The sequence below is a fragment of the Phoenix dactylifera genome, chromosome 8 (genome assembly GCF_051530095.1).
Source record: "Phoenix dactylifera cultivar Ajwa chromosome 8, Ajwa_hap1_PhDact_Kaust_v1.1, whole genome shotgun sequence".
Lineage (NCBI taxonomy): Eukaryota > Viridiplantae > Streptophyta > Magnoliopsida > Arecales > Arecaceae > Phoenix > Phoenix dactylifera.
In genome coordinates this window covers 9,945,492-9,973,471 of record NC_143197.1, presented here as the reverse complement: position 1 = coordinate 9,973,471, position 27,980 = coordinate 9,945,492, and the positions used below count along the sequence as shown (strand labels likewise).

At 49.0% G+C, this 27,980-nt stretch overlaps 1 protein-coding gene across 1 annotated transcript; it reads left to right on the top strand.

The window, feature by feature from the left end:
* The first annotated feature begins 2,516 nt into the window (after positions 1-2,516).
* On the top strand, positions 2,517-27,382 carry LOC103715285 (BTB/POZ domain-containing protein). The gene is made up of 12 exons (XM_008802865.6): positions 2,517-3,091; positions 3,596-3,779; positions 3,870-3,938; positions 4,032-4,130; positions 20,812-20,891; positions 20,975-21,800; positions 21,927-22,612; positions 26,321-26,405; positions 26,487-26,538; positions 26,631-26,680; positions 26,791-26,838; positions 26,936-27,382. Exons 1-12 carry the CDS (start codon positions 2,838-2,840, stop codon positions 27,110-27,112), a joined length of 2,610 nt encoding a protein of 869 aa, XP_008801087.3. The 5' UTR covers positions 2,517-2,837; the 3' UTR covers positions 27,113-27,382.
* The last annotated feature ends 598 nt before the right edge of the window (positions 27,383-27,980 follow it).

Genomic DNA, 27,980 nt, shown 5'->3' with positions numbered 1-27,980 from the left:
TTGGAGGGCTTGTGCCGGAACCCCCGGCCACAGGCTCCTTGCAGGTCCGCCGGAGACAGCCATCTGCTGCCGTGTCACCAGCCAAAGCTCCTCCCCCTCGGTCCGCGGTCACCTCCGGGTCCAATTTTCAGCAATAGTTGGCGCTAGAGGAAGGGACCGAGTCGTGATCATGAGATTGAGGAGCAGAGGAGCCTCTAATGCCTCCCGGCATCGTGCACCGAGTCCTGGCCATTCGTTCCAGAACCCGCCACCAAGGCCTCCGGCGGATCAAGTTCCTCAGATCCAGCCAGAGCAATTCAACACGCTGGTGCAGCAAGTTCAGGCCCTGGCAGCAGCAGTCCAAGACTTGCAACGCGTGGAGGGCCCTCCCATACCCCCTCCGCAGGTTCATGTCCAATCAGTGCTTCTTCCAGATGGACCTGTGTCCCAGGGCCGAAATCCCTATGACTCTTCGAGGGTCAACAATGGAGAACAGCGTTGTCACCAGGGTTCGACCTGATCATCCCCCTAGAGAGAACCACTAGGGAAGAACTAGGACAAAAGACTGCAGCCTTCCGAAGCTGAATCGACCCCGGGCCGGTCAATATCGGAGCAGACCACCGTAGCGATCTTCCAAGGCGGAGAACTCAATAAAAAGGTCGAGAAACTCAAGTGACAGATCGAGGCGCTCCAAGACCAGAGGGCAAGGCGCGAGGGCGACCTCGAGTTCACCACTAAGTCATCTTTTTCCTGCTAGATCAAGGACAAGCCGATCCTACCGAGGTTTAAGGTGCCTCAGATAGAGCCCTACAGCGGGACCACCGACCCCCTGGACCACTTGGAGAGTTACCGAGCCCTCATGGCGTTACAGGGTTCCTCAGAGGCCATGTTCTGCAAGGCTTTTCCCGCAACTCTCTAAGGAACAACTCGGCTTTGGTTCTCTGGCCTAAAGCCGAGCACCGCGTCATCCTTCAAGCAGTTGGGTGGCAGTTTGCCGCCAGCTGAAACCAGCGACGAACGTCAGATTCTCTCCTTGACATCAAGCAAAATGAAGGAGACAAGGACTACGGCGGCCAAATGAAAACTTTGAGGGTCAAGCCAGGTTTATATAGACCCTCCTAACGGTCTAGATCGACGAGGGCAAACCGCGCCTTCCGTCCAGATCGCGCCACGTGCCCGACCCCAGAAACCAAAGTAGCGTATCAACTCGGATCGTCGCTTTAAAAGCAAAATCGAAGCGGCATCTCGTCGAACCCTGGAGCCTCATCATGAGCCCGTGGCTCGAAATCACCTCGAAAAGCAAAAAGCTGCCATCTCATGTTCTCATTAAAGACGCCACCTCATGTTCTTATTAAAGACGCCCAAAAGCGCCCTTTCCCCCTCCGTTCGGAACGACAAAACAATTCAAATCCGCCTGATCTCATCCGCGTGATCAAGATGAATTACTTCCTTTGCCCAAACTCTGAAACAGCTCGAACTCGGAAGTCGGGCGGTAGTGTTGAGGAAAAAATGGATCACTCAAAGCATGCGGACAAACTGCCAGCACTCGATGGTAAAGGTAACAACGACGAACATGCTCTCGGCAGTCCTGACCACAGAGCACCGGACCTCAGAGTGCCCGAACTTAGAGCGCCCGACCTCAGAGCACCCGGTCTCGACACCGACAGCCACAGAGCTTACGATTTCGATCTCGGCAGACACGATCTTGACAGAATTGAGCCCCGTCGGCTTCATGACTAAGAAAAACCCAGTCAAAGGGAGAAATAGACCTCCCCCCTACACTGAAAATCAAGCCCTCCATCTCCGGGATCAAATCCCGCGATCTTTGCCTTAACGGCTGTCAACATTTGAATACTCACGATCTCAACGAATCGCCAGCTAGCCCGAAATCTCGGATCGTTTCTGGTAACTCATCAATTTGCACGATCACGCCCGATCACAGGTAACCGCTACCTCCCTCCTATAAAAAGGGGGGAGAGCTCTAGGCAAGGGGACTCCTCTTTCGCCCCGGCCAAAAAACACATCCATACTTTTGCTTCTCTTCATTATTTCTCTCCATTAAAATCTCCTCTCTAACTTAAGCATCGGAGGGCCTACGCCGTATTCCCCAGCCACAAGCTCCTTGCAGGTCCACCGGAGACAGCCATCCGCTGTCGCGTCACCAGCCGGAGCTCCTCCCCCTCGATCAGCAGTCACCTCTGGGTCCAATTTCCTGCAACAGTAACTATTATTTATCTTATAAGTAATATTTTTGTATGAATAATTTGTCTTTCGATATTTTCGGACTATATATGAAAAATAATATATTTATTTATACGGAAGTGGGGAAAGAAGGTTTGTTTGGATAGAGAATTTTTTAAAGAGGGCCTAGTTCTAATTTGGAATTAATGGCATGGCATGCTCATCTTTTTCGTTGTTTGAATTTGTTTCCCTAATTTGGCGAGGCTGTCCATTTAATATACGTCATTTTATTTTTTATATTAAAATAATTAGTATCATAATGTTATAACGGGAAATAATGGACGGTAGCGATTCTTAATTGGTTTATTAAGTGCATCCCCTGCCAACCCTCCCCCTCTCTCATCCCTTTCCGTTCTCCGCCAGTCCATCGCCATTTCATAAAATCCTCCCTTTTCCAATTGAAAAATCGATCAAAACCCTAACCCTACTCTCACCGCCACTCGAAAACCCCAGTCAGAGATCGAGAGAGATCCTCGAATGCCGTCCATTCCTCCCGGAAACCGAGCGTTGTTGTCGGCGGAGGAGGCGACCGGAGGAGGAGGAAGCGGAGGAACCGCCGCCGCATTGCCCTAGACCGCCGCGCCACCCAGCCCCCCAGCGGCCGCCGACCCACCTACATGGCCATGGTACCACCGCCGGCACCGGTGTCGCAGCAGCAGCACTCGACGCAGGTCCACCACCAGCCCCTGCCGTCGGATAATGATCGCAGCAGCGGGGAGCTCCGGGCATTGGACTGCAATCTCGCCTCCCTGTGCGACCATATCCAGATGGAGGGCTTCAACAATGGCTCCTTCTCCGATGTAATCGTGCAGGCCATGGGCTCCGCCTACCACCTCCATCGCCTCATCCTCTCCCGCAGCTCCTACTTCAGGTGCATTCCGCTCCACAAAGTTCTAATCTTTGGGGGAATTGATGAAATTCGCGATGTTTATTATCGCAGATTTGGAAAAGGGATTTTTTTTGATTATTTTGGTTATTTTTTATGATTTTTTGCGCCAATTGATCTCTGCTATACTTTCTTTCTCGTGGTTTTGCTTAATTTGTCCATTTTGATCTTTGCTATTAGTTATATTGCATTAACCCCATTCATGGATCTTATTTCGTAGTTTGTTACTAGTCATCTTCTGGTTCTGGCATATGCTAGCATTCATTTTAATGTTGTGCTCCCGGTATTTGTAGCTTGACAACATTTTATGTTTCTTCGAGAAAGCTGCAATCTTGGATCAAAATTCTGTACCTAGATTTGTTCCTCATCCAATTAATTATCACCTGAAACCTCTTGATGTTCCCGCCAGTGAGGAAGTTTTATATCTCCGTTGCTGTATGCGGTTGCAAACGTTTTCTTGCAGTGAATTATTTTGGAACTCTTGGACAGGAACATGCTCCACGGTCCTTGGAAAGAGGCTGGTGCGCCGACTGTGGTCTTGCATATTGACGATCCTAATGTTAACTCGGAGTCAATCGAGATGGCATTGGCATATCTCTACGGGCATCATCCTAAGCTTAATGACAGCAATGCATTCCGTGTTCTTGCTGCTGCTTCTTTTCTTGATCTTCAGGTTCTGCAGACTGCCCATTCCGTAAACTCTCAGCTGTGCTAGTTGTCCACTTTATGTCTTTTGCATATTCATTTGGTTATTTTCTGGCAGGATTTATGTGCAATCTGCACAGATTTTATCATATCCGAATTGTGGACCTCAAACTTCTTGGCTTATCAGGTAAGGTCCAGTTCCATGGTGCATTTGAGTTACCTGCTTGTTAACATGTTAAAAATCAGAGCGAGACTCAGACCGCCCTTTTTTCTGAATCAGGTGTTTGCAGAGAGTCAAGATTATGGTATTCATGGGGAACGTGTTAGAAATGCATGCTGGGGCTACCTTTGTCAAAGTGCGACCATGGAGTTGAGAGAGGTAACAAAATATTTGTTTTTGGATGGTGGGTTTACAATATGCCTAATAACTGTAAAAGATGCTGTAGTCTATTTCTGCTTCTACCTACAAGCATGATCTCTGTTGCAATGCATTTAAAACTTTAAAGTTTTAGTTCAGCTACTTCCACAGTTCCTACCATGATCTGATCATATGACTTTAACAGTATTTGTGGGCTATCCTTGCCACAGTTGCCATGAGAGGAAACCAATACGGGAAACAATACGTAAGTAGATAGCAGGAAACACTGCTCAAAAGTGTCCCAATGTGAGGAATGGGAACTGACAATACAAAACATGTAACAAATTATAAAAGAATACATAAGAAAACAAAAAAAAAAAAAATCAAATGAAAAGCATGGAGATGGTAGTCATTACTCATGAAGGAACTCTTTTCTATTAATTATGACTTGTTTTTGTCTCTTACGTAAAAATCTTTTTCCTTTCTTTTCTTTTTTTCTTATATATTGATTCCCCTTATTGGCTTATCCTTATCTCCTTTGTAGTCCTAGGCTTTGGTGAAGTAGGAATGGAGAAGTAGAACCACAATGTTGGGTCGGCTATCCATATCACAAATTAATATTTTAAAATATGGTGCATGAGGTTGCATACCTGGCTGCATATGCATATGCTGTCCATTAACCACACTGCATTCCCTGTATGCAGCTACTATATGCAATTAGGCCATGTATGGGCTGAAAGGTGGTTCCTTTAGCACTATGTGACTGACCGTATGTGGCCGAATCAGCATTTTGCTGCTGCATATGTATCTTTTTTTATTATTATGCAATTGCGTATGGAGCCTGTTTTGCATTTTTGCAACCACATACATGGCCTACTCTAATGTACACCGATATAAACCAGATAGGTTCCAACTAATGATTGGGTTACACACATATTTTAATAATGTCAATATGTAAACTATGCTATAGTAATTGCTATTAAGAATTAAGCGCTAAGTAGCAGGCACTAATTGTTAGATTTTTGTGATCAATGTTGTGATTATTCATTGTGACTAACAACAGGCACTATTCACAAAAATAGTAGGGTATCAATTGTTGAAATTAATATTGCAGTTATTTATAGAAAATGTTACAGGGTTTTATTTGATGTGTTTTTGAATATTTAGAAATACTAATGTTAATTGCCAAATCATGAGTTTCGGAGTGTTTTTGGGGAAGCGGATACTTTAGAAATACTTCTAGTAAGGAAGCATTTAGGAAGCAGGTGCATTTTTGAGATTCTAGGAAGATTCTGAAGCCGATGCATTGTCGTAGATAGAAAATTTTGGTTTCCGAGATACTAACTGCATATGCGTATACATATGCAGCCTATATAATGCATATGCACATGTGGTCCCTTGAATACCTGCAGACCACATCCACCTGTTAAAACATTGCCACAAATAGGTTGTCCAATTTGCAAAAAAAATGTTTATTTCACAATGAGTTTCCCGTTCGAATCTCATCCATGTCTAGCATATTTCTTGATAACTATAGTCTTCTTATCGTTGTGGGATGTAGTGGTGGCTAGCGAACACTTGAGTTGTCCTGGAGACTTGAATTACACATTTCATAAAAACCTGCTTTGCATTAGTTTCCAATTTGGCTTCCTGTGTAATCTATTGCCCAGCATATTTGATCCTTGCTATCTATTTAATTTGACAGATTTGGAACTTTTTGCGGAGTTAGAAAAGAAAAGGTAAAAGGTTTAGATTTTAGGAGATGCAAAAATTGAAGTCTTGGGATTGTGCTTTGGTTGGAAAGCTGAAATATAAGTAGAGCTGCAATTCATGATGTTCAAATTTCTGGATCTGAAATAAGTAAGATTTAAAATATTCAAGTAACCAAGCAGAATTTGTTGTCTATCCTTGATTAACTTAATGAAAGTGATTAGGCAGTTGCTTAAACTTTTCTTCAAAAAAGTGTTCAAGCAGATGGATCTTTCTCCTTTTTCCAATCTTCTAAACATCAGCTTGTTTGAACTAAGATGTGCATAGTTTATTTTGTTTTATGTGAATGTGATGTAATGGTAAAACTGTGGAGATTACTCATTGGTTTTGATGCAGGTGGGGTTCACTAGGTAGGACATTAACCTGACATGCTTTTACGTTGTGGGCCCCTTTTTGGAGTAATAAGGTTGTATACCTGATAACCTGACTATAGGAAATCTTTATTGATATTCAACAAAGATTTTTCAACTAGAAGACTTTCTTGGATGATATGTATGACAAGCTAAAGGGAAATATCATTCTTTTTAGGGGCCTAAAATCTCCTGTATATCATTTATATCAATTGAGTTCGGCATTACTGGATAAGGTTATCAAATCTTCATTACTAAACAAAGAAATGCACTCCCTTGTGAACCTTATCCAAGGACATATTGCAGCTAACTTTTGATGGCTGTTCTTTCAAAAATCTGGGAGCGCTGGAGATTGAATAGGTTAAAAACCATTGGAAGCAAGTTAGACTTGCGTCGATCGGTTCAGGAGCACAGTTGTTGGTACTACCCTAATATGACTGAGACTCTTGCCCTAAATATTCTATTGTCAACTCTTTCTTGTATGCGTGTTCCCTTCTTTTACTGCAGTGAAACCCTACTTCTCAAGAGATTGTCATCACAGATGAAGTAATACATGTATTTAGTTTCACCTGATTAACTTTTCTTGGATTCCCTTTCATCATTTTCTTTAGTTTGTTTAACAAGGTCTTCGGGTCAAAAGTTATATTTGATGCTTTTTTTGGGTGTGTCCATCATGTTGTCCACGAATAGTTCCATGATCCTTGCACAGGTGGTGTCATATATTTTTAACCATTCCAATCGTATTGGTGAAATTCATCAACATGGCCTTCGACCTGTTCTTGACAATATCATTAAATCCTCGGATGGTTCCTGTTGCTGGAAATTGGACCCGGGGGCAATCTTCGGTCGAGGAGAGGGAGCGACTGTTAGTCCTCACGGCGGGGCGGCGGTCTGTCGGCGGGCGGCGTCCTCCGTCCGGGGCGGTCGGAGAGAAGGAACAGCAGGTCCTCGCAGCGGGGCGGCGATCCGTTGGCTGGCGGCGTCCTCCGTCCGGGTGCCTGCACACGAACCGGTGGCCGGGTTCTCCGGCGCCGGCCCTCCGACGCTCAAGTCAGGGAGGGGGCAAATAGTGGAGAGAAGGAGATAAACAGTGATTTTTGGGTGTATGAATGTTCCAATCCCCTCTTGAGAGGCCAAGGCTCCCTTTTATATGCGGGGGTCGGTTTACCTGTGATGTAACAGGGCGAGGCCGTAGTACGGCTTGGCATGTTGTTCAGGTCGGCGCTCGGTCAGGCGAATCATTGCACTGATGTCGGCGGTATGGCCGAGATCAGAGACCTATCATAGTCGACTAGACCCTGCTGGGTCGATTTGCCGTGGAGAGCTGGGGATCCGTAGATGTCAGGAGCCATGCGCATTTATTGTGGAGTAAGTCGGAGATCCGCATTTATTATGGAGTAAGCCGGAGATCCGCATTTATTATGGAGTAAGCCGGAGATCCGCATTAATGGTGGAGTAAGCCGGAGATCCGCATTTATTGTTGAGTGTGCCGGAAGATTACAGCGGCCATGCGCAATAAATGCCGGAGGGGTGTTAGAGTACGGTCCTCGGACATCGGGGTTTCTCTTAGGTCGGAGGTTTCGGGGTCGGTCGTCTTGTGGCCGAGCGTTCCGAGGTCGGACGCTGACTTCGGCTGTCCGGGGTCGGAGGTTGTACGGCTTCTTAGGGGCATTTATGTCATTTGGGGGGAAACTTTATTCCCCCCAACACTACCCCCCGACTTCCGAGTTCGAGCGGCTTGTGGGGCTCGGACGTGGGAAGTAAAGTCTGTCACTAAGGTTGGGGGGAAGGTCTCGCCCGCCCCCTTGTGCTTTCCGGAGCTTTCATGGTGAGATATGCGCCCTTTGGCGTCTCGAGGCTGCTTTATTCGGTGAGCTAATGATGGAGCTCGTATCATCATGCTTCTTGAATCGCCAGGATCATTTTACGGCGGATTAATGATGGGGGACCTCGAGCTCGTCGAGGCGGTGTCTCGATTCCGTAATCGACGTTTCTGGCTCATTAATGAGTGTGCCGTTACGGGGTTTGAAACGGACACGCGGCGCGACCCGAGGTCGGACGCTTTCGATTTCATGTTACTGGATCATAATTCCGAAGAAGTGGAGGCCTCATCGGGGCTCCACGTGTCCCAGATCTTATTAAACGAGGGGAGCGGGGGTTACGTCCGCTCGTTCCTCAAGACGATTTGATTCTGTGGACCCATGATGAGGCCCCGAGATCCGATGGGACAACGCTTCGATTTCGTATCCGATTTATTAAACCGGAGTGAATACGGTACCTCGGCTTCCGAGGTCGACACGTGGCGCAACCCGGTCGGGGGGATGGGAACCGACCCCGTCGATCTGGGCCGTCAGGGGGGTCTATATAAACCCCACGAGTCTGCCCTAAAGGTCTTGTTTGGCTGCCTCTTATTTTCGTCGTCTTTCCCCCCTGCTTCCTCCCTCAGCTGAATCTTGCTGGTGGTGCCCGGAGCGATTTCCGGCAATGTCCAGTAGGTTTTCTTCCTGTTTTCACTAGGGTTTCCTCTTTTCTCCTCCTCGTCAACTTCCATTTTCTACTCTTAACTTTTGCTCCACTCTTCCGTGAGAATGGGTTCCGGTCCCGAAGAGGTTGGGTCGAGTCTGTCGGAAGAGGAGCTGGAGTTAATCCACTCCCGTTTCTTCTTCCAGCCCGGGTTTCGCCTTGAAACCGCAGGGCCGGAAGACAGGGTGACGCAGCCGCCCCCAGGTCGGATCGCGGTTTACCGCGAGACACTTTGGGCGGGCCTGCGTTTTTCCGCCCATGAGTTCGTGAGCAACTTGCTGGCCGAGTACCAGCTCGTCCCGGCGCAGTTGGCTCCGAACTCATGGAGGACCATAATCGGGTTTTTATCCCTGTGCCTCGGGCACGGGATCCCGATTTCGGTAGGCCTTTTTCGCCGGTGTTTTCTGTTAAAGAAAAACCCGGCGGACGTAGGGTGGTTATATTTCGCCTTTCGGGGCGGTATGTCACTCTTCCGGGGCGCCCCTTCCTCGATTCACGAGTGGAAGAGGAAGTTTTTCTTTCTGGCGTCTGCGGCGCCTTGGGGGTTCGAGCCAAAGTGGGGACACCCTCGGCTGAAGGCCCTCAACAAACTCTCCGAGCCCACGGGGAGGGAGCTGAGGATCCTGAACTCTTTGCGAGCCCTCGGGAGGGGCAACGACCTGACCGAGCTCCTGCGGGAGGACGCCCTGGCGAGCGTGGGTCTGAGCTCGGCGCGCCCCGAGGGTAAGGGCGGTTGCATTATTCTATTTATTTATTTCTTGTTCTCCGTCTTTACGGTCACTGGTCTGACTCTTAACAAAATTCTTGATTTCAGATATTCCACGCATGCCGACCAGCAACACATCACTTTTCTCTCGCCTGAGGAGGCGAGAGGCCGAGGCCGGGGGTGCTGTGCCCCAGCCTCGGAAGAGAGCGAGGACGGACGGCGCTTCTTCGTCGGCCGGGACGAGTGGCCCCGAGGCGGGGGCCCCTGCAGCCGACCCGAGGCGGGAGCGGGTTGTTGGTGATGCGGGCCCGTCGGCCCCTCCTTGCCCTACCCCCCTTTCCCAGCGGGGGGAGCCGTCCGTGGTCCGGCCGCAGCAGCCAGGACCCGGGCTTACCCGAGGCACCGAGGCGAGCGGCTCCGGGACCTCGGGTTCGATCGTGCCGAGCTCTTCCCGGGCTTTCCGAGAAGAGTCGGTCGAGCCGGACTCTTCTATTCCCGAGGGGCGCTCGGCCTTTCAAGATGCCGAGGTCGCACGCTCCATGTTGCGGCGTGCGGTGCTTCCAGCGGATCGGGCCGTGTTCCGGGATATTTCGCTGGAGGAGGTCGTCGGCAGTGCTTACTGCAACACCGCCCGGGTAAGCTTCCTTCTTAATTTCTCCGAGTTTTTAGCGTACATATGTGCTTTTCAACTCACAATACCCTCGTTTCTTTCTTTTCAGCATATTCTCGAGCTCGACACCATGGCGTTCATCGCCCATGGGTATCAGGAAGAAGTTCAACAGCTCGGCCAGCAACTGGAGCCGGCCAAGAAAAGAGTCGCCGAGCTGGAGGCGACGTTGGCCGCGGCCGAGGCTCGGTGGACAGCCACCGAGGCTGAGCGCCTTGCCATGGTGGGGGCGCTCGAGGAGAAGGCGGCTCATGCCCTGACCAGGGCAACCATGCGCGGCACGGAGGCGCGCTTAGGGGAGGTCCAGGCCAGGGTCGCGGCCCTCGAGTATGAGGAGGGGGTCTTGCGCCTCCGACTCGGGCAACTTGAGGCCCGGGAGAGGAGGGCCCTCGAACGAGCCGAGCATGCTGTGGAACTCTTCAAAGAGTCGCAAGAGTTCCGCGACATGTTGGAGGAGGAGACGGTCGACGGTTTCCTTCGAGGCTTCGAGAACTTCCGGGAGCAGGTGCGCCGGTACTGCCCTCAGTACGACTTCTCGACGGTCCGTCCGAGGGAGGACCGGGGCTGGGGGTCCGACGTGCAAGCCCTTCCTGCCATCCTGACGTCCGAGGCGGGAATATACGAGCAGGACCCCGCCGAGCCTTCGACGGGGGTAGCCGAGGCGGACGGTGTCATGGAGGCGGCTCCGGCGGCCGAGATCGACGCTGTCCCGGAGGCGGCGCCCGAAGCTCCTGCTCCCGGCCCCGAGCCTGTTCCGGAGGAAGATCATGAGGTCATCAATGTGCCGGATGACCCCCCGGATGTGGCTCCCGCCGCTTAGGACTTAAGCATATTTTTCTTTTCTTTTTCATTGTATCCGGGGTCGGCCCTTGAGTGGCCGACTTCCAATTTTGTAATTGGCCTTCCGGCCCTTTGTTAATGAAGAAATGTTTTTGTCATTCTGTGTTCATCTTTCCCTCTGTTGTCGTGGATGAGGCTAGAACCTTAGCTAACCGCCTCGACGACCTCTAACTTCGTATTTTAATCTTTGGGCTGCTTAACGAAGCTGCCCTTTTTCCTGGCTATATCTTAGCCTTCTCGGATTCCAGTCGTCTCGACCAAAGGGAGCTCCGAGCTTAGGTTTCTAGAAAATTTCTCTAAGTCCTATAACTCGGATCTTAGAGTCGTGGGAGTTGCCACGTTTGGCCTTTAGGAAAATCTTAAGGCACCGAGGTCGGGCCTTAGCCCTTCAAGTGGGACCGGAATAGGTCTATTCGTGCCGCTATTCGGGGAGTTTAGTCGGGTTTCCGAACTCAACTCCGAACCTCTCATAGGGAGCGCGGGCTAATAAACAAGTTATTGCCGAAGGTTTTCATAGTTATCGTTCTCGGACCCTGCCGAGATTTCGGTGAACAAGGCTGGAATTCTCAAAGATTGCCTTGGTACCTGTGCTTGGCTGGTACATTCGTGGCCGGGACCACTTTCTCAGCTGGACGTCGGAGTTTACTTAGAAGAGCCGAGTTGGGCCCTACTTTATGAAGCCTTAGTACGGATTGCGGAGACTTGACGAACAGAGCAGGCATAATGAGGTTGGGAGGTCGGTCTTAAGCCGACCCAGCGAAGAAGCCCGGCTTTGGGGCAAAATAAGACTCCAACATTGGACGAGATCCCGCTCGGCAATATGTAGATAAAATTTGACAAGGAGGGCGTCTAGTTAGGTGTACCTCTTGCATTCTCGGGGTCATGCTTCGCATGGTGGAGTAGGTCGCTTTCCTTCCTCGTCGACCTCCGGAGTCATTTTTGACTTGTAAAAGGGGCTCGGGCTTCCCATGGACCCGGCGACTCCTGCCGGAGTTGAGAGGATCTGGGGAGGCTCTGTTGATTTGTAGCCCTTTTTGAGATCGAGGGGGCTTAAGACCCTATGGTCGGACCTCGGAGCGCCTCAACCTTGGTCGAGGGATCTCACGTCAGGTCGGCGGGTTCGTGGACGCTTTGCTGACCTGTGATACCTCCCGAGGTCGAGGGAGTCTGGTTCTCTACGGTCGACCCTCGGGGCATCCCGACCTTAGTCGAGGGATCGTTCGTCAGGTCGGCTGGTCTGGGCACGCTCTACCGACCGGCGACGCTTTCCGAGGTCGAGGGAGTCTGGTTCTCTACGGTCGACCCTCGGGGCATCCCGACCTTAGTCGAGGGATCGCTCGCTTCGGGGATCGGGGATCGTCGACCGCTCCCGGGGGTCCACTTTGTGGCGCCCCGGGTGGAGCCACCCTTTCCACCCCTCACGGCGCCTTCCCGAGGTCGAGGGAGTCTGGTTCTCTACGGTCGACCCTCGGGGCATCCCGACCTTAGTCGAGGGATCGTTCGTCAGGTCGGCTGGTCTGGGCACGCTCTACCGACCGGCGACGCTTCCCGAGGTCGAGGGAGTCTGGTTCTCTACGGTCGACCCTCGGGGCATCCCGACCTTAGTCGAGGGATCGCTCGCTTCGGGGATCGGGGATCGTCGACCGCTCCCGGGGGTCCACTTTGTGGCGCCCCGGGTGGAGCCACCCTTTCCACCCCTCACGGCGCCTTCCCGAGGTCGAGGGAGTCTGGTTCTCTACGGTCGACCCTCGGGGCATCCCGACCTTAGTCGAGGGATCGTTCGTCAGGTCGGCTGGTCTGGGCACGCTCTACCGACTGGCGACGCTTTCCGAGGTCGAGGGAGTCTGGTTCTCTACGGTCGACCCTCGGGGCATCCCGACCTTAGTCGAGGGATCGCTCGCTTCGGGGATCGGGGATCGTCGACCGCTCCCGGGGGTCCACTTTGTGGCGCCCCGGGTGGAGCCACCCTTTCCACCCCTCACGGCGCCTTCCCGAGGTCGAGGGAGTCTGGTTCTCTACGGTCGACCCTCGGGGCATCCCGACCTTAGTCGAGGGATCGTTCGTCAGGTCGGCTGGTCTGGGCACGCTCTACCGACCGGCGACGCTTCCCGAGGTCGAGGGAGTCTGGTTCTCTACGGTCGACCCTCGGGGCATCCCGACCTTAGTCGAGGGATCGCTCGCTTCGGGGATCGGGGATCGTCGACCGCTCCCGGGGGTCCACTTTGTGGCGCCCCGGGTGGAGCCACCCTTTCCACCCCTCACGGCGCCTTCCCGAGGTCGAGGGAATCTGGTTCTCTACGGTCGACCCTCGGGGCATCCCGACCTTAGTCGAGGGATCGTTCGTCAGGTCGGCTGGTCTGGGCACGCTCTACCGACCGGCGACGCTTCCCGAGATCGAGGGAGTCTGGTTCTTTACGGTCGACCCTCGGGGCATCCCGACCTTAGTCGAGGGATCGCTCGCTTCGGGGATCGGGGATCGTCGACCGCTCCCGGGGGTCCACTTTGTGGCGCCCCGGGTGGAGCCACCCTTTCCACCCCTCACGGCGCCTTCCCGAGGTCGAGGGAGTCTGGTTCTCTACGGTCGACCCTCGGGGCATCCCGACCTTAGTCGAGGAGGCGCTACGGGGGCCGCGAAGGTACTACCCCGTTGTTGGTGTCGAGCGCCACGGGGGACTGCGAAGGTACTACCCCGTCTCCCCGAAGTGTCGAGGGGTCTGGGCACGCACTGTCGACACTCGAGGCATCTCGACCTTAGTCGAGGAATCTTGCACCAGTCGACGTTTCACCGTCCTGCGATTCTTCCCGAGGTCGAGGGAGTTTGGGACTCTACGGTCGAGCCTCGAGGCATCCCGATTTTGGCCGGGGGATCTGAGGATCACAGACGACCCAATATTAGAAGAGGATTACAGTCATCAAAATGAGAGAAATATTTGCAGAAAAAGGAGCTGAGTCCATTATCCTGATTATCTTGAACCCCTTGGGGTTTTACTGGTAGTACATTCGTAAATTCTCGGAGTTCCAGCTTCGTGGGATCAGAGTCCCTTCCAGGGACTTCAATTTGTACGCCCCTGGCCGTTGTACCCGGGCGATTTGATACGGTCCTTCCCAGTTTGGGGCGAGCTTTCCTTGCTCGGTTGGTTGAGAAGCCTCGGCTTTCCTGAGGACGAGGTCCCCTACTTTGAAGAGCTTGGGCTTAACTCTGGAGTTGTAGTATTGGGCCGTTCGCTGTTGATATCTCGCCATGCGCACCCGGGCGACCTCTCTTGTCTCTTCGACGAGGTCCAAATTGCTCCTGAGCTGGGAGGAATTGGTATCGGGGTCGTAATGCTCCACCCTCGGAGAAGGCAAGCCGATTTCCAATGGGATGACGGCCTCAGTGCCGTATGCTAGGTTGAAGGGGGTCTCTCCCGTGGGCAGTCGGAACGTGGTCCGGTACGCCCAAAGGACATTGTACAAGTCCTCGACCCACTGTCCTTTGGACCGATCAAGCCTAGCTTTGAGTCCCTGCAAAATAGTTCGGTTAGTTACCTCAGTTTCCCCGTTTGTCTGGGGATGGGCAACCGAGGTGAAGCGATGATCAATGCCGAGCTCAGAGCAAAACTCCCTGAAATGAACATTGTCAAATTGTCGACCATTGTCAGATATAAGGATACGGGGTAGTCCGAATCGGCAGATTATAGACTTCCACACACGAAGTTCCGCATCTTTTGCTCGGTGATCCGGGCAACAGGTTCGGCCTCGACCCATTTGGTGAAGTAGTCGATGGAGACGACCAGGAACTTTCTCTGTCCGGTGGCCAGGGGAAAGGGCCCCAGGATGTCGATCCCCCATTGGGCAAACGGCCAGGGGGCGATGATGGAGGTCAGCAGAGCTGAAGGTCGGCGCTGGATATTGGCGTTTCGTTGGCACCGATCGCACTTGCGGACGAAATCTGTTGCGTCCTTCTGGAGTGTGGGCCAGTAGTATCCCTGCCGCAGGATCTTATGGGCCAAGGCTCGACCCCCCAGGTGATTTCCGCAGATCCCTTCATGGACCTCTCGGAGGGCGTAGTCCGCCTCGGAGGGGCGGAGGCATCTGAGAAGGGGAGAAGTAAATGATTGTCGATAGAGTTTATTCTCGTACAAGACATACCGGGGAGCCTGGCGCTTGATTCGGCGAGCCTCCGTCTCGTCATGAGGTAGAGTTCCGTCCTGAAGATAGCAGACGAGCCCGTCGATCCAGCTTGGCTCGGAGTCGATGCACATAGTGGGCTCGGGTTCCTCCGTGCTGGGGACCCGAAGATACTCGAGCGCTGTTCCCTTGGGAAGCTCGCTCATGCGGGAGGTGGCCAGTTTGGATAGCTGGTCTGCCCTGAGGTTTTCCGCTCTGGGAATATACTGAATATTGAAAGAATTCAGGGCAGATGTGAGTTCCCGCACCTTTTGGAGATACTTTTGCATGGATGGCTCTTTAGCTTCAAAATCTCCTTGGACCTGGTTCACCACCAGCTGGGAGTCGCTGAAGGCCGTCAGGTCTCCCACTTTTAGTTCTTTCGCCAGCTTGAGCCCGGCGATGAGAGCCTCATACTCGGCCTCATTGTTCGAGGCCGGGAACTCGAGGCGCGGAGCTTGCTCGGCCACCACTCCATCTGGACTGGTGAGGATAAGTCCGGCCCCGCTGCCCCCCGGGGTCGAAGACCCATCCGAGTGCAGGACCCATGGCTGCTTCGGGGTCTCCTCCACGGACTCAGATGGCGGCTCGAGGTCGTCCGGAAGGGTGCACTCCACGATGAAGTCGGCGAGTATCTGAGCTTTGATAGCCGGCCTGGGCCGATATTCTAGGTCGAATTCCCCGAGCTCGACCGCCCATTTGGCGATCCTCCCCGCACGATCCGACCTCTGCAATATCTGCTTCATAGGCTGGTCGGTTAATATAGCTATCGTGTGGGCTTGGAAGTAAGGCCTGAGTCTCCGAGCCGAGATGATGAGAGCGAAGATGGTCTTCTCAAGTTTAGAATATCGGGTCTCAGCATCCCTGAGAACCCGGCTGGTGTAATAGACCGGCTTTTGGAGCTTGTCTTCTTCCCGGACGAGGACCGAGCTTACTGCAGCTGGGGAGACGGCCAGATATAAGTAAAGAATTTCGCCCTTCTGGGGCTTGGTGAGCAGCGGGGGAGAGGCCAGAAGGCTCCGAAGCTCTTCAAAGGCTTGCTGGCATTCTTCTGTCCACCGGAAGTCTTTCGGCCGTTTGAGGCTCTTGAAGAAGGGGAGGCAACGCTCGGCTGATCGAGAAACAAACCTTCCCAGGGCGGCTACCCGCCCCGCGAGCCGCTGCACCTCCTTAACTGTCTTTGGAGGCGACATCTCTTGCAGTGCCCGGATTTTCTCCGGGTTGGCTTCAATTCCGCGTTGGGTCACTATGAAACCCAGGAACTTGCCCGAGGTGACTCCGAACGCGCACTTCGCCGGATTGAGTTTCATTTGGTATTTTCTGAGCTTGGCGAATGTCTCGTTGAGATCGGCTATGTGGTGTTCCGCCGCTTGGCTCTTTACCAGCATGTCGTCCACATAGACTTCCATGTTCCGGCCGATCTGGTCTTTAAAGATTTGGCTGACCAGTCTCTGATAGGTGGCCCCAGCGTTTTTCAGGCCAAAGGGCATCACCTTGTAGCAGTAGGTGCCCTTGTCGGTGATGAAGGCCGTCTTCTCCTCGTCTTCTGGCGCCATTCGGATTTGGTTGTATCCTGAAAAGGCGTCCATAAAAGTTAGCAGTTGGTGTCCTGAAGTGGAGTCGACGAGCTGGTCGATGCTCGGGAGAGGGAAGCTGTCTTTTGGGCAGGCCTTGTTCAGGTCGGTGTAGTCCACGCACATACGCCATTTTCCGTTGGCCTTCTTTACGAGGACTACGTTGGCGAGCCAATCCGGGTAGGAGACCTCCCGGATGAAGCCGGCTCCGAGGAGTTTGTCCACCTCCTCGGCCGCAGCTCGTTGTCGCTCAGGGGCGGAGCCTCTTTTCTTCTGCTTTACAGGCCTGCTGGTTGGCCTCACCTGGAGTCGGTGGACCATGACCTCGGGGTCAATTCCTGGCACGTCCGCGGGCGACCAGGCGAAGACGTCAGCGTTGTCCCGCAGGAAGCTGACGAGGCGATTCCTCTCATGGGCGCCGAGGCCGGAGCCAACCTGCACGGTTAGCTCGGGAAAATTTTCTTGTAGTGGGATTTGAATAAGGAGCTCACCGGGCTCTACTTGCTTCTTCCAGAGGGTGTCCCTCGCATCGAGGGTTTCTATGGGCAGTGAAGGGCCCATCGGGCGGTCTGGTGCCTCGGCTGGTTGCTTTACTGTGTGGGCCGCCATGTAGCATTGCTTGGCGACCAGTTGGTCTCCGCGGACCTCGCCCACTCCTTGGCCGGTGGGGAACCGCATGAGCAAATGGCGAGTTGAAACCACGGCTCGAAGGGCGTTTAACCCTGGGCGCCCAAGGATGGCGTTGTAGACCGAGGGCAGACGGACCACCAGGAAGTCCATCCTCACAGTGCTCTCCCGGGGGGCGAGGCCAACTGTGACAAGGAAGCTAGCCTCACCTTCAACCGGGACCGCATCTCCGGTAAACCCGACCAGCGGGGCATTGATTCTTCGGAGGTGTCCTTCTGTCAACCCCATTTTTTGGTAGGCATGGTAGTACAAAATGTTGGCTGAGCTTCCATTGTCAACTAGGACACGCTTTACATCAAACCTATTTACAATCATTGAGATGACCACAGCGTCATCGTGAGGGGTCTCGACCCCTTCTAAGTCCTCGTCCGAGAACGAGATGACTTCATCAGTGCGTGGGCGCTTCGGGGGTGCTCCCTGGGCGGCTGTTCCTGCCGAGGTCCGCCCAATCATGTTGATGGTGCCGGCGATAGGCCTGTTGCCGCCAGAATTTTCGGTTGGTGCAACATTCTCCGCCGGCCTCCTTTCCTCATGTCGGTTCCTCACGAACCGGTTGAGTACTCCCCGTCTGATGAGCGCTTCTATCTCGTCCCGGAGTTGGAAGCAGTCCTCCGTGTCGTGCCCGCGATCTCGGTGGAAGCGGCAGTACTTCCTGGAATTTCGGGGAAATCCCGTGTCTCGCATAGGAGGCGGGGGTCGGAAGAAGTCCCGACCCTCAATTTCCATCAGGATCTCGGCCCGAGGAGCATTGACGGGTGTATAGTTCTCGTACCTCGCCTGGTACGTCCGGGGCCGTGGTGGAGACCTCGGACGAGGAGGTGTCCTCTGCTGAGGTCGCCCCTGCTGACGGGGCGGGCTCCTCAGTCTAGGGAGATTCTTCTCTCGGCGGGGAGACCGGCTCCTTTGTCGACCGCGCTCCTCGCGGCGCTTCTTCCGCTTCTTCGAGGTGGGCTCGATTGCCCCCCGCCTGGAGGCGACTGCCTCCTCGGCCTTGGCGTACTTCCGGGCTCGGGCCAGCATTTCGGTGAAGTCGGCCGGGAAGCTCTTCTCGATGGAGAAGAGGAATCGGTAGGAGCGGACCCCAGTCTTCAGAGCCGACATGGCTATCGACTGGTCTAGCTCGCGAACCTCCCATGTGGCGGCGGTAAAGTGGTCCAGGTACTCTTTGAGGGACTCCCCCTCCTTCTGCTTGATGTCCAGGAGGGAGTCTGATGTCCGTCGCTGGCGCCGGCTGGCAACAAAGTTGGTGGCGAACTGCCTGCCGAGCTGCTCAAAAGAGGACACCGTGTTCGGCTTCAGACCAGAGAACCAAAGCCGAGCGGTCCCTCGGAGGGTTGCTGGGAAGGCCTTGCAGAGTATGGCCTCCGAGGACCCTTGTAGGGCCATGAGGGCCCGATAACTCTCCAAGTGGTCGAGGGGGTCGGTGATTCCGCTGTAGGGCTCCACCTGAGGCATTTTGAACCTCGCGGGAACTGGCTCGTCCTCGATCTGGCGGGAGAAGGGGGACTTGGTAGTGAACTCAAAGTCCCCTTCCTGTCTTGCCTTCTTGCTGTGGAGTGCCGCAATCTGGCGCTCCAGATGCTCGACTTTTCGGTCGAGCTCCCCCACCCGTGGGATTGTCGCTGTGGTTTGCGCCAGCTCACGGTGATCCGGGGCTGACTCCGCCTCAGAAAGTTGGGGTCTCCGGTCGAAACCTTCTCCCGGTAACTCTCTCCGGGGAGAAGCTCGTTCTCCATTGTTGGCTCTGGAGGAGCCATGCAAATTTTGGCTGGGGAGAACCGGGCCGTTGGGGAGACACTCCGGCGGGGCCTGGGCCTGCGGGGGAAGTGCCGGTAAAGCCTCCACGCGCCGCAGGCCCTGAACGGCGGCGGCCAGGGCCTGGACTTGCTGTGCCAGGGCATTGAACTGTTCCGGCTGGACCTGAGGAGCTGGGTCAGTCGGAGTTGGAGAATTCTGGACGGAGTGTCCAGGACTTTGCGGGGGACGCCGGGAGACGTTAGAGGCTCCCTTACTTCTCAACTTCATGACTGCTACTCGGGCCCTTCCTCTAGCGCCAACTGTTGCTGGAAATTGGACCCGGGGGCAATCTTCGGTCGAGGAGAGGGAGCGACTGTTAGTCCTCACGGCGGGGCGGCGGTCTGTCGGCGGGCGGCGTCCTCCGTCCGGGGCGGTCGGAGAGAAGGAACAGCAGGTCCTCGCAGCGGGGCGGCGATCCGTTGGCTGGCGGCGTCCTCCGTCCGGGTGCCTGCACACGAACCGGTGGCCGGGTTCTCCGGCGCCGGCCCTCCGACGCTCAAGTCAGGGAGGGGGCAAATAGTGGGGAGAAGGAGATAAACAGTGATTTTTGGGTGTATGAATGTTCCAATCCCCTCTTAAGAGGCCAAGGCTCCCTTTTATATGCGGGGGTCGGTTTACCTGTGATGTAACAGGGCGAGGCCGTAGTACGGCTTGGCATGTTGTTCAGGTCGGCGCTCGGTCAGGCGAATCATTGCACTGATGTCGGCGGTATGGCCGAGATCAGAGACCTATCATAGTCGACTAGACCCTGCTGGGTCGATTTGCCGTGGAGAGCTGGGGATCCGTAGATGTCAGGAGCCATGCGCATTTATTGTGGAGTAAGTCGGAGATCCGCATTTATTATGGAGTAAGCCGGAGATCCGCATTAATGGTGGAGTAAGCCGGAGATCCGCATTTATTGTTGAGTGTGCCGGAAGATTACAGCGGCCATGCGCAATAAATGCCGGAGGGGTGTTAGAGTACGGTCCTCGGACATCGGGGTTTCTCTTAGGTCGGAGGTTTCGGGGTCGGTCGTCTTGTGGCCGAGCGTTCCGAGGTCGGACGCTGACTTCGGCTGTCCGGGGTCGGAGGTTGTACGGCTTCTTAGGGGCATTTATGTCATTTGGGGGGAAACTTTATTCCCCCCAACAGTTCCATAGGAGAATCATTGGCCTAAAATTTGATTTTCATCAAGTTCTGGGCGTTTGTCCTCTTAATTTGGAAACTCAAAGCATGTATAACAAACGTTAGGTGCTCAGGACGAGATATCCAGAACTCTATCATCTTAGATGTAGAATGGTTTTCAAAGTTCATGGTTTCACATCAGTCAACAAGTCAACATGATGAAAGATATATATATATATATATATATATATATATATATATATATGTCATCTTGCTTATGCATAGTGAAAGCTTTTTACTCATAATTGTTATATATGCGATATGCAATTCTATTCTGTGTTCGATGCCCTGTTATTATGTTTGTAAAATTGCAGGCTGTTCTCTTCAATGTTAATTTCATATTTTACTTCCTTGTCTAGGTGCAAACACGTGCACATTTGTGTACATGTGCAGTGCATGTCTGTATTTTGTTTTGTTTCCTTGTGTGATCTTGTGCATTAATTTATGCATGCACTTACATGGCTTTGATTAATAGGTACTCCCAAAACTTTCTTCGCAAACTTTGCATGCTCTGCTGACATCAAATGAACTTTGGGTACCTAATGAGGAGAAACGGTATGTGACAAACTGTCAGCATACAATCTGCTCTGACAACTTTCTATTGCAATTTCATTTGAGTTGTTGTTGTTCAATTGAAGGTTTGAACTGGCTCTGTACACACTACTTGCAAAAAATGCCATTTCTGAGGCAGAGCAATCTGGACAGGAAAATTCTGGTTCTGAGACGGGAATAAGTACTTCAGATTCTTCTGTGCTTAAGGAAAATAGTATAATGGACGACTGCTGCAATGATCAGCTTATGGAGCCTGAAATACATTTAAGCATACAGGACAAATTAGAAGGACATAAAGCTGCTCATAATATTCTGGTCGAGCTTGCAGATTGTGTCGTGGACTTCCACACAGATGTTCCTTATTCCAATCCAGTACAAGTGCGACAAACAGCTTGCCCTCAGCCGCTGCAGGATCCAAGATATTCCCTCAAAATGGAGCAACCATCCTCCTTGCACACTTTAGCTGCCACAGATGCAATAAGAACATCGTGTTCATATATTGAAACACGAAATGGTATTGAAACAGGTAGAATGGGGGGAAATGAAGCTGCTATGGAAGGTCCATCTGGTGAAAACACATGCTATCATTTAAATGGTAATATCTGGCTCCCCAGAGATCAATCAGGAAACTGCTCCTCAGCTAGCCCTTGTACTAATGGTGCAGCACCAAATGATTGGGGAAGGTGTAACATGCCTTCCTGGGGTGGCAGGATAGTAGGTAGGAGACAGGTGAAAAGTGCCAAGGGGAGCTCAGTTATTCATGGTGAAGAATTCGATGCTTTCATTAATATATTTGAAGGAGGTTCTCTTCTTTATTGTAACATGTCTTTTGAGGCACTTCTAAATGTCCGGAAGCAACTAGAAGAATTAGGATTCCCCTGCAAAGCCGTGAATGATGGTCTTTGGCTACAGGTCACGAACCATCATCTTTCAGTATAATGTTTAGTCTATAATAGTCATTGCTCTTTTCTTTTGTCTTGCTTGCAATTGCTAGTCATGGGAGTATGATGTCTAAGATTTGTTGATCTGTTAATGCAGATGCTTCTATGTCACAAGGTGCAAGCAGTGGGTGCTGATACTTGCAAAAATTGCTGCCTTGCAAGCAATGCATGTGCGTGTAGGCAGGCGTTTGGGTATACACATGGAGGCAGTCCAAAGAGCTATTACAGGCAAGAGCATGATCGGAACAATAGTTCTGGCAGTATAGGGAATATTTACCTTGCTGATGCCCAAGGTGAGGGAAATGGCTTATATGGGCCTGTGCGTGTCCATGTAAGGGGCGCAATTGATGGGCTTGCTGGCATTGGGCGAGGAACCACATATGTGACTGGTGCAGCTTGGCCTCCAACACGTTATGTTTTTTCTCGTGTTCCATTTGGACTTGGCAACAAAAATTGCCAGCAGTCACTTGCTAATGATGAGTCAGAAGCCAGAGTTGATCCTAATGGTGAGCTATCAGGTGATGGTTTGACAGCTCTTGTTGGTCTTAGCCAAGGGAACAATGTTGTTAATGTTCATGCTGAGCAAACAGAAAGAATATATGAACCAGATCTGCAGAGTAGATTTGCAGGGTCTTCTCTTCCTGGTGCTGGTGGTGGCATTTCAGTGCAGATGTTAGAATCACAAGAGCATGCTCTTGGACTTGAATGGGAAAGTTCTGAAGGTTCTTCTATATCTTTGGATTTGAAAACACCACTACGCCATTTCCCTCCATTTCGCTTTGGGTAGGATGCCTCGTCCTTTTTTTTTATCTCTCGTATTTCTTTTTTGACTGTAAGTAGAATTATGCAAAGCTGAATATCATGTATACCTTAAATTTTCATGTTCTCTAGTCAATTCATGGAGGGTATAACATGCCTGTGCATGTGCTTGTGTATGTCTTGTGTCTGGGCAACTAATGCTTATTAGAGTATTGGTGACCTTATTATTGTGTTTTTTTTTTCCTCACAAGTCTTGGTTGAATGTGCTGCGTACACCCTGATGTAACAATTCTTATACACATTCTTCATATCTTCTAACATTGGATCTTGCATTAGTGTTTATTCTCCTACTGACTGCTCATGTTTTATAAAACTACCTTGCACCAACTTTCCTTAATTATTCTATGTTTCAGAAGCCTTTGGACCAACAATTTCACTATCTGGATTCTGTCTGATATATGGACATTTGGTGAATTATTGGTCTAAATTTTCACAGCCTCTGAAGTCAACTTGTTAATTGAGCTGGGTGACAAATTAGTATGAACTGACTCTTTCTTTTCCAGGAGACAACAATTGTTCACAGTATAACAACAAGGTCTTCTCTCCAACAAACCAAATAGTGCATAAGAGTTTCAACCAGGATATCTTTTGAACAAGCAATTGATCATAGCCATACCCATACAATTTCACTTATAAAACTTGCTGATAATCATTTTTAATATAAATTGTTTCTTGTAATTACATGATGGAATGTTCACATTGTTCCCTCATTGGTTTCTCTCATGGCATCAAGCATGCTGACAATTACAATTATACCAGTCATGACTTTTCTTTCAAAAGGTTTGTCATTTAAGGACATTAGCTTTTCTGATTTTGGCCAAGGTTTTCTATGTTTGTATGGCAGTACCTGTAGCCATGTAGCTTTTGGTATTCTATGACATCTTGTGATATATTTTTTCCTGTTTTGTAAGATGTTGTGGGATTCTTCTCATCATTATCATGAAATACTTGTTAGGTACATTTACTTTTTATCATGATTGTTAATTGCAGATCAGAAATTTTAATAACCTATTGAAGGTGTTCATCAATAAGTATGAAAATGTCAGTAGTTTGTCGTGTTACTGGATAACATAAATTTCTCAGCACCTTATGCTTTTTTGTTGATTGGAGAAAATTCAGAGCTAGAGGCTGAATTCATTTACAAAGCATAGTTGCATAGCCTGGGTTTTAAATTCATTCCAAAAGGTTATATCTTGCCAAAGAATGGGAAAAAATTATTGAATTCTGGTCATAAAAAATTAGGGAAGAGGTCAGATTTATTTATGAATTAACACAAATTTCACAGATATTTAACAAAGTCAATCACTTTGACTAGGCCATGATAAGATTTTTGTTGTGACACGGAGTTTTCCATGTATGATAGTTCATTATTTATTTAGGGTGATAACTCTTATTCTGGGAAGAGATGAGCGTCATGATTTAGGCCCCATTTAGAAGAGCTTTTGGAGGGCCAGAAAGCACCAAAAGTACTTTTAGATGAAATAGGGGTGTTTGGTAAAAATTTTAGAAACCTGTTTTAGCTTTTCTAGAAAGCTAAAAATAGCTTTTTGGAAGAAGCTCTATTTTGGAGCTTTTCGGAAAAGCACTTTTGGGCCCCGTCGGAAAGCTATTTTTTTAATCAAAATACTCATGATAAAATATAACAATTATACAAAATATTTCTTTATAATTTTGAAAATCTATAGGATGGTGAAAAATTAATTTACACTAATAATTATAATATTTTATATCTTTATTATTGTATTATACTATAAATATAATAATATATTACATTATCATAATACATTAATATGTTATGTTAAATAATTTAATATTATGAAAAATTAATTTATGCTAATAATTATAATATTTTATACCTTTGTTGTTGTATTATACTATAGATATAATATTATATTACATTATATCATAATACATTGATATATTATGTTAAATAATTTAATATTATATTAAATTATTATGCTATAGTATACAATATTATATTATTATATTATAATAATATTATATTGCATTATAGTAATATTATACTATATCATATATATATGTATTAATACATTTTATATTTTGTTATGATCTATTGCATAATACTATACAATGTCCTTTATGGTCATTTTGTCATACCAAAAGTATTTTCTCAGCTTGTTTACCAAACACATGCTAAAGTGCCACAATACTTTAGAAATGTAGTTACCAAACAGCAAACAACTTTTTATAAAATCTCTACTTCAGAAAGCTCTACTTCCAAAAGCTCTATTTTCAAAAGCTCTACTGCCAACAACTCCCTCAGACGGGGCCTTAGAGTAAGCCATCTGAACTTGCTGTAATCATTATCTTATTGGTTTTCAGTTCTTGATACATTGGACAAGGCAATTATCAAATAGCTAGATTAGTAATCAGCACATATTCAACAAAACACCATCAATTTCTTTAGGTTGGTCCTGGAATGGATATTTTATATGTTGACCAAGATAGCTACGATCCATAGAGAGACTGATCAGCATAGTTGATACAAATGGTACATAGGCAAAACTTTATGAACCTGTTGCTTGAGAATATTTCATGGGATTGACAAGGCAAAAGGAGATAGCTCTATAGTTTGATCACTTGACATTAATTACAATGGAAACTCATTAGGGCCCAATGTGTCAATTATCTAAGGAAAGTGGAGAGGTTAATGGAGATATGAGGTGTCCTTGGCTTGCCTACTCTTTCATCATAGATTGTGGTTCCTTAATCTTTATCTCTGAAGTGCTTAGAGTTCTGCTTTTTCCCAACTATGGATAATGCTGTACCCGACTGCTCAAACTTGTACAACCACATTGTGATATGAGCTGAGACCTGTTCTATCCATGCTTCAAAATCATTATCTAGCAAATGGTGTTAAGAATGGGTTTGGGAGCTTGATGGTTGAGTATCCTCTGTGAAATTTTTGGATCTCAGTTTGCTGCCCTTGGTGGGAGCTAAGCATGTCAGGAGCAGTTTGTGGGCAGAAAACTAAGTTCATCAAATATTGTATATTTGTCTAATTATTTGCAACCCTTAATACTAGGTCTCCTGGTTACTGAACCCATAAAGCATCTTTGACAGTAGAGAGAGCAGAAACAAGAACAATCGTTTTATGTTAATTTTGACGTTATTATTCGGGCAAGTTTCCATAGTAGGCACTTCGTTCACTGTCTGATACTTTCTATTCCACAATTGCCAAAAAACGAATGTTTACTTGCAAGCAAATATTGATAACTTAACCAGTAAGTCTAATACAAAAAAGCGAGGAAAGGCATTCTTAAATAAATGTGGGTTTGATGTCAGCCTTGATGAATTGAAGTACCTGACAAAGGCAACCATGGGCCAGAAAGTCATAAGATGTAACCTATGCTAGTTAGTCTGTGTGCTTGTATTCGAAGTTTAGTCAGAGATTTGTTTGTCCTTTATATGATCCTTGCTTGCTCGAGTGCCTTTCTTTTCTTTTCGAGGGGTCCTAACAGTTTGCTGGTTCTGCATTTTATTAGCCAGCATCTGGTTGGGAAAGTAAAACATCAATTACCATTAACAATCTGATATGTGAGCAACCTGTTTATCTGTCAGTCCATGTTTGATGTTCCTGCTTAGCTGCTCCTGGGGATAGACTGTTCAGTTGTGTTCGTTGAACTTGATAATTTTTCTGTTTAATCTCAGGGTGGAATTTGAAGATGTCCACATGCTTGCTGATGGCCAAGTGAAGCACTCCCCTGAGGTATTTTATGCTGGGTCACTTTGGAAGGTACGTGATTTTGTTAGTATGCATCTTATACGTTTCTTAGTCTTGTGATATTAATTGAAGAAAACTTGGCTGTGTTGATAGGTGAGTGTCCAGGCTTTCAGTGATGAAGACCCGCAGGGACGTCGGACACTTGGTAAATTTTCCATGTCGCGTTGAATTTTTTATTGTTATAAGAGTAGAAAAGATGATGAACTAATGTTTCCCTTTCAAATGCTTGTCATTCAGGATTGTTTCTCCACAGGCGCAAGGCAGAAGTGGCAGATCCCCTAAGAAAGGTTTTGTTCTTTTTTTTCTCTCTCTCTCTCTCTCTCCTTTTCTTTTCATTTAAAATAAATAGTTTAACAAGATATAGAAGTCCTACCCACAAAACATTTTCCTTGCAAAGGTTCACATGTATGTTGACTCCCGCGAAAAGGTGACGGCCCGCTATCAGGTATGACAGTTCAAGCAGGAAAGTCCCTTCTCATTTATTTTTTTCCTGTGTTCTCTTTTCCTGTTATTATGGATGGATTTTTGGTTTGTTCTTCCAGTTGATTTGCCCATCAAAGAGGGAAGTGATGGTGTTTGGAAGCTTCAAACAGGCAGGGACTTTGTTACCAAAAGCTCCAAAGGGTTGGGGTTGGCGCACTGCTTTACTATTTGATGAACTTGCAGATCTCCTCCAGGGCGGAGCCTTGCGGGTTGCTGCTGTTGTGCAGGTAGTTTGAGACTGGTCAGGTGTGACTGATATATGGAGGTATTGTGACTTATAATACAAGCATTTTTTGTACATGGCGTGTATATGTAAGTAGAAAAACCCAACCTTGTCAAACCATATATAGCAGCAACAATTGCTGGTATGTCTACCTATATGTTCTGTTAGATATCTCAGTTGGCGATCTTAAACAATTGTCGCGAGACACTCATCGATGCTTGTTTGTTTGTTATAGTACATGGCAATTGCAGATTTATTGTAATGATTTGTCGATTTTTCAGCAGTCTCTTATCTTCGGTTTATCAATCCGACAATGCAGTATTGATGGTCTCAGCAATGCCATTCCTTGGATCTGATGTTAAATTTGGATCACGACAGTGGCTAAGATTTTTGCATTGGTTTTGGGAAAACTAAATAACCCTGTTCATATTTAAGGCTATGTTTGGAAGCAGAACAAAAGGGAGCTGAACTCATTTGATTCATCTATTTTATCTATTTCAAGCCAAAACATGGGTTAAACCACTTTGTTAAAAGAACAACAATTTTTTCTAATAAGCTGTATATAACTCTTGCCTTCTAAACCCATGTACTTAGTGTCTGCTTAGCACCATGCCACCTCGAAAAGTAGTTGTTTTTGTTTATTGATACACGTGAATATCTGTCTTCGTTGACTGCTATGGCTGCTCTTAAGTCAGAACTGCTCATAAGAGATAATGAGTGATCTTTGAAGCTCCTCTTTTCGTATTGGATAAAGGCAGTTTCTTTGGAATTAAATAACGTGTATTTGATATTTCTCGGGCTTGTTTATCTCGGGAACTTTTATGGAAATTCTTGAATGAGAAGCACTTCATATATCTGGCAGTATTAGTGGATTAGATCTT

Coding starts and splice junctions, on each gene's coding strand:
- LOC103715285 (XM_008802865.6), top strand. CDS start 2,838: ATGGCCATGGTACCACCGCCGGCACCGGTGTCGCAGCAGCAGCACTCG. Junction 3,780..3,869: donor CTTCTTTTCTTGATCTTCAG/GTTCTGCAGACT, acceptor ATTTTCTGGCAG/GATTTATGTGCAATCTGCAC. Junction 26,539..26,630: donor GCAGGGACGTCGGACACTTG/GTAAATTTTCCA, acceptor CTTGTCATTCAG/GATTGTTTCTCCACAGGCGC.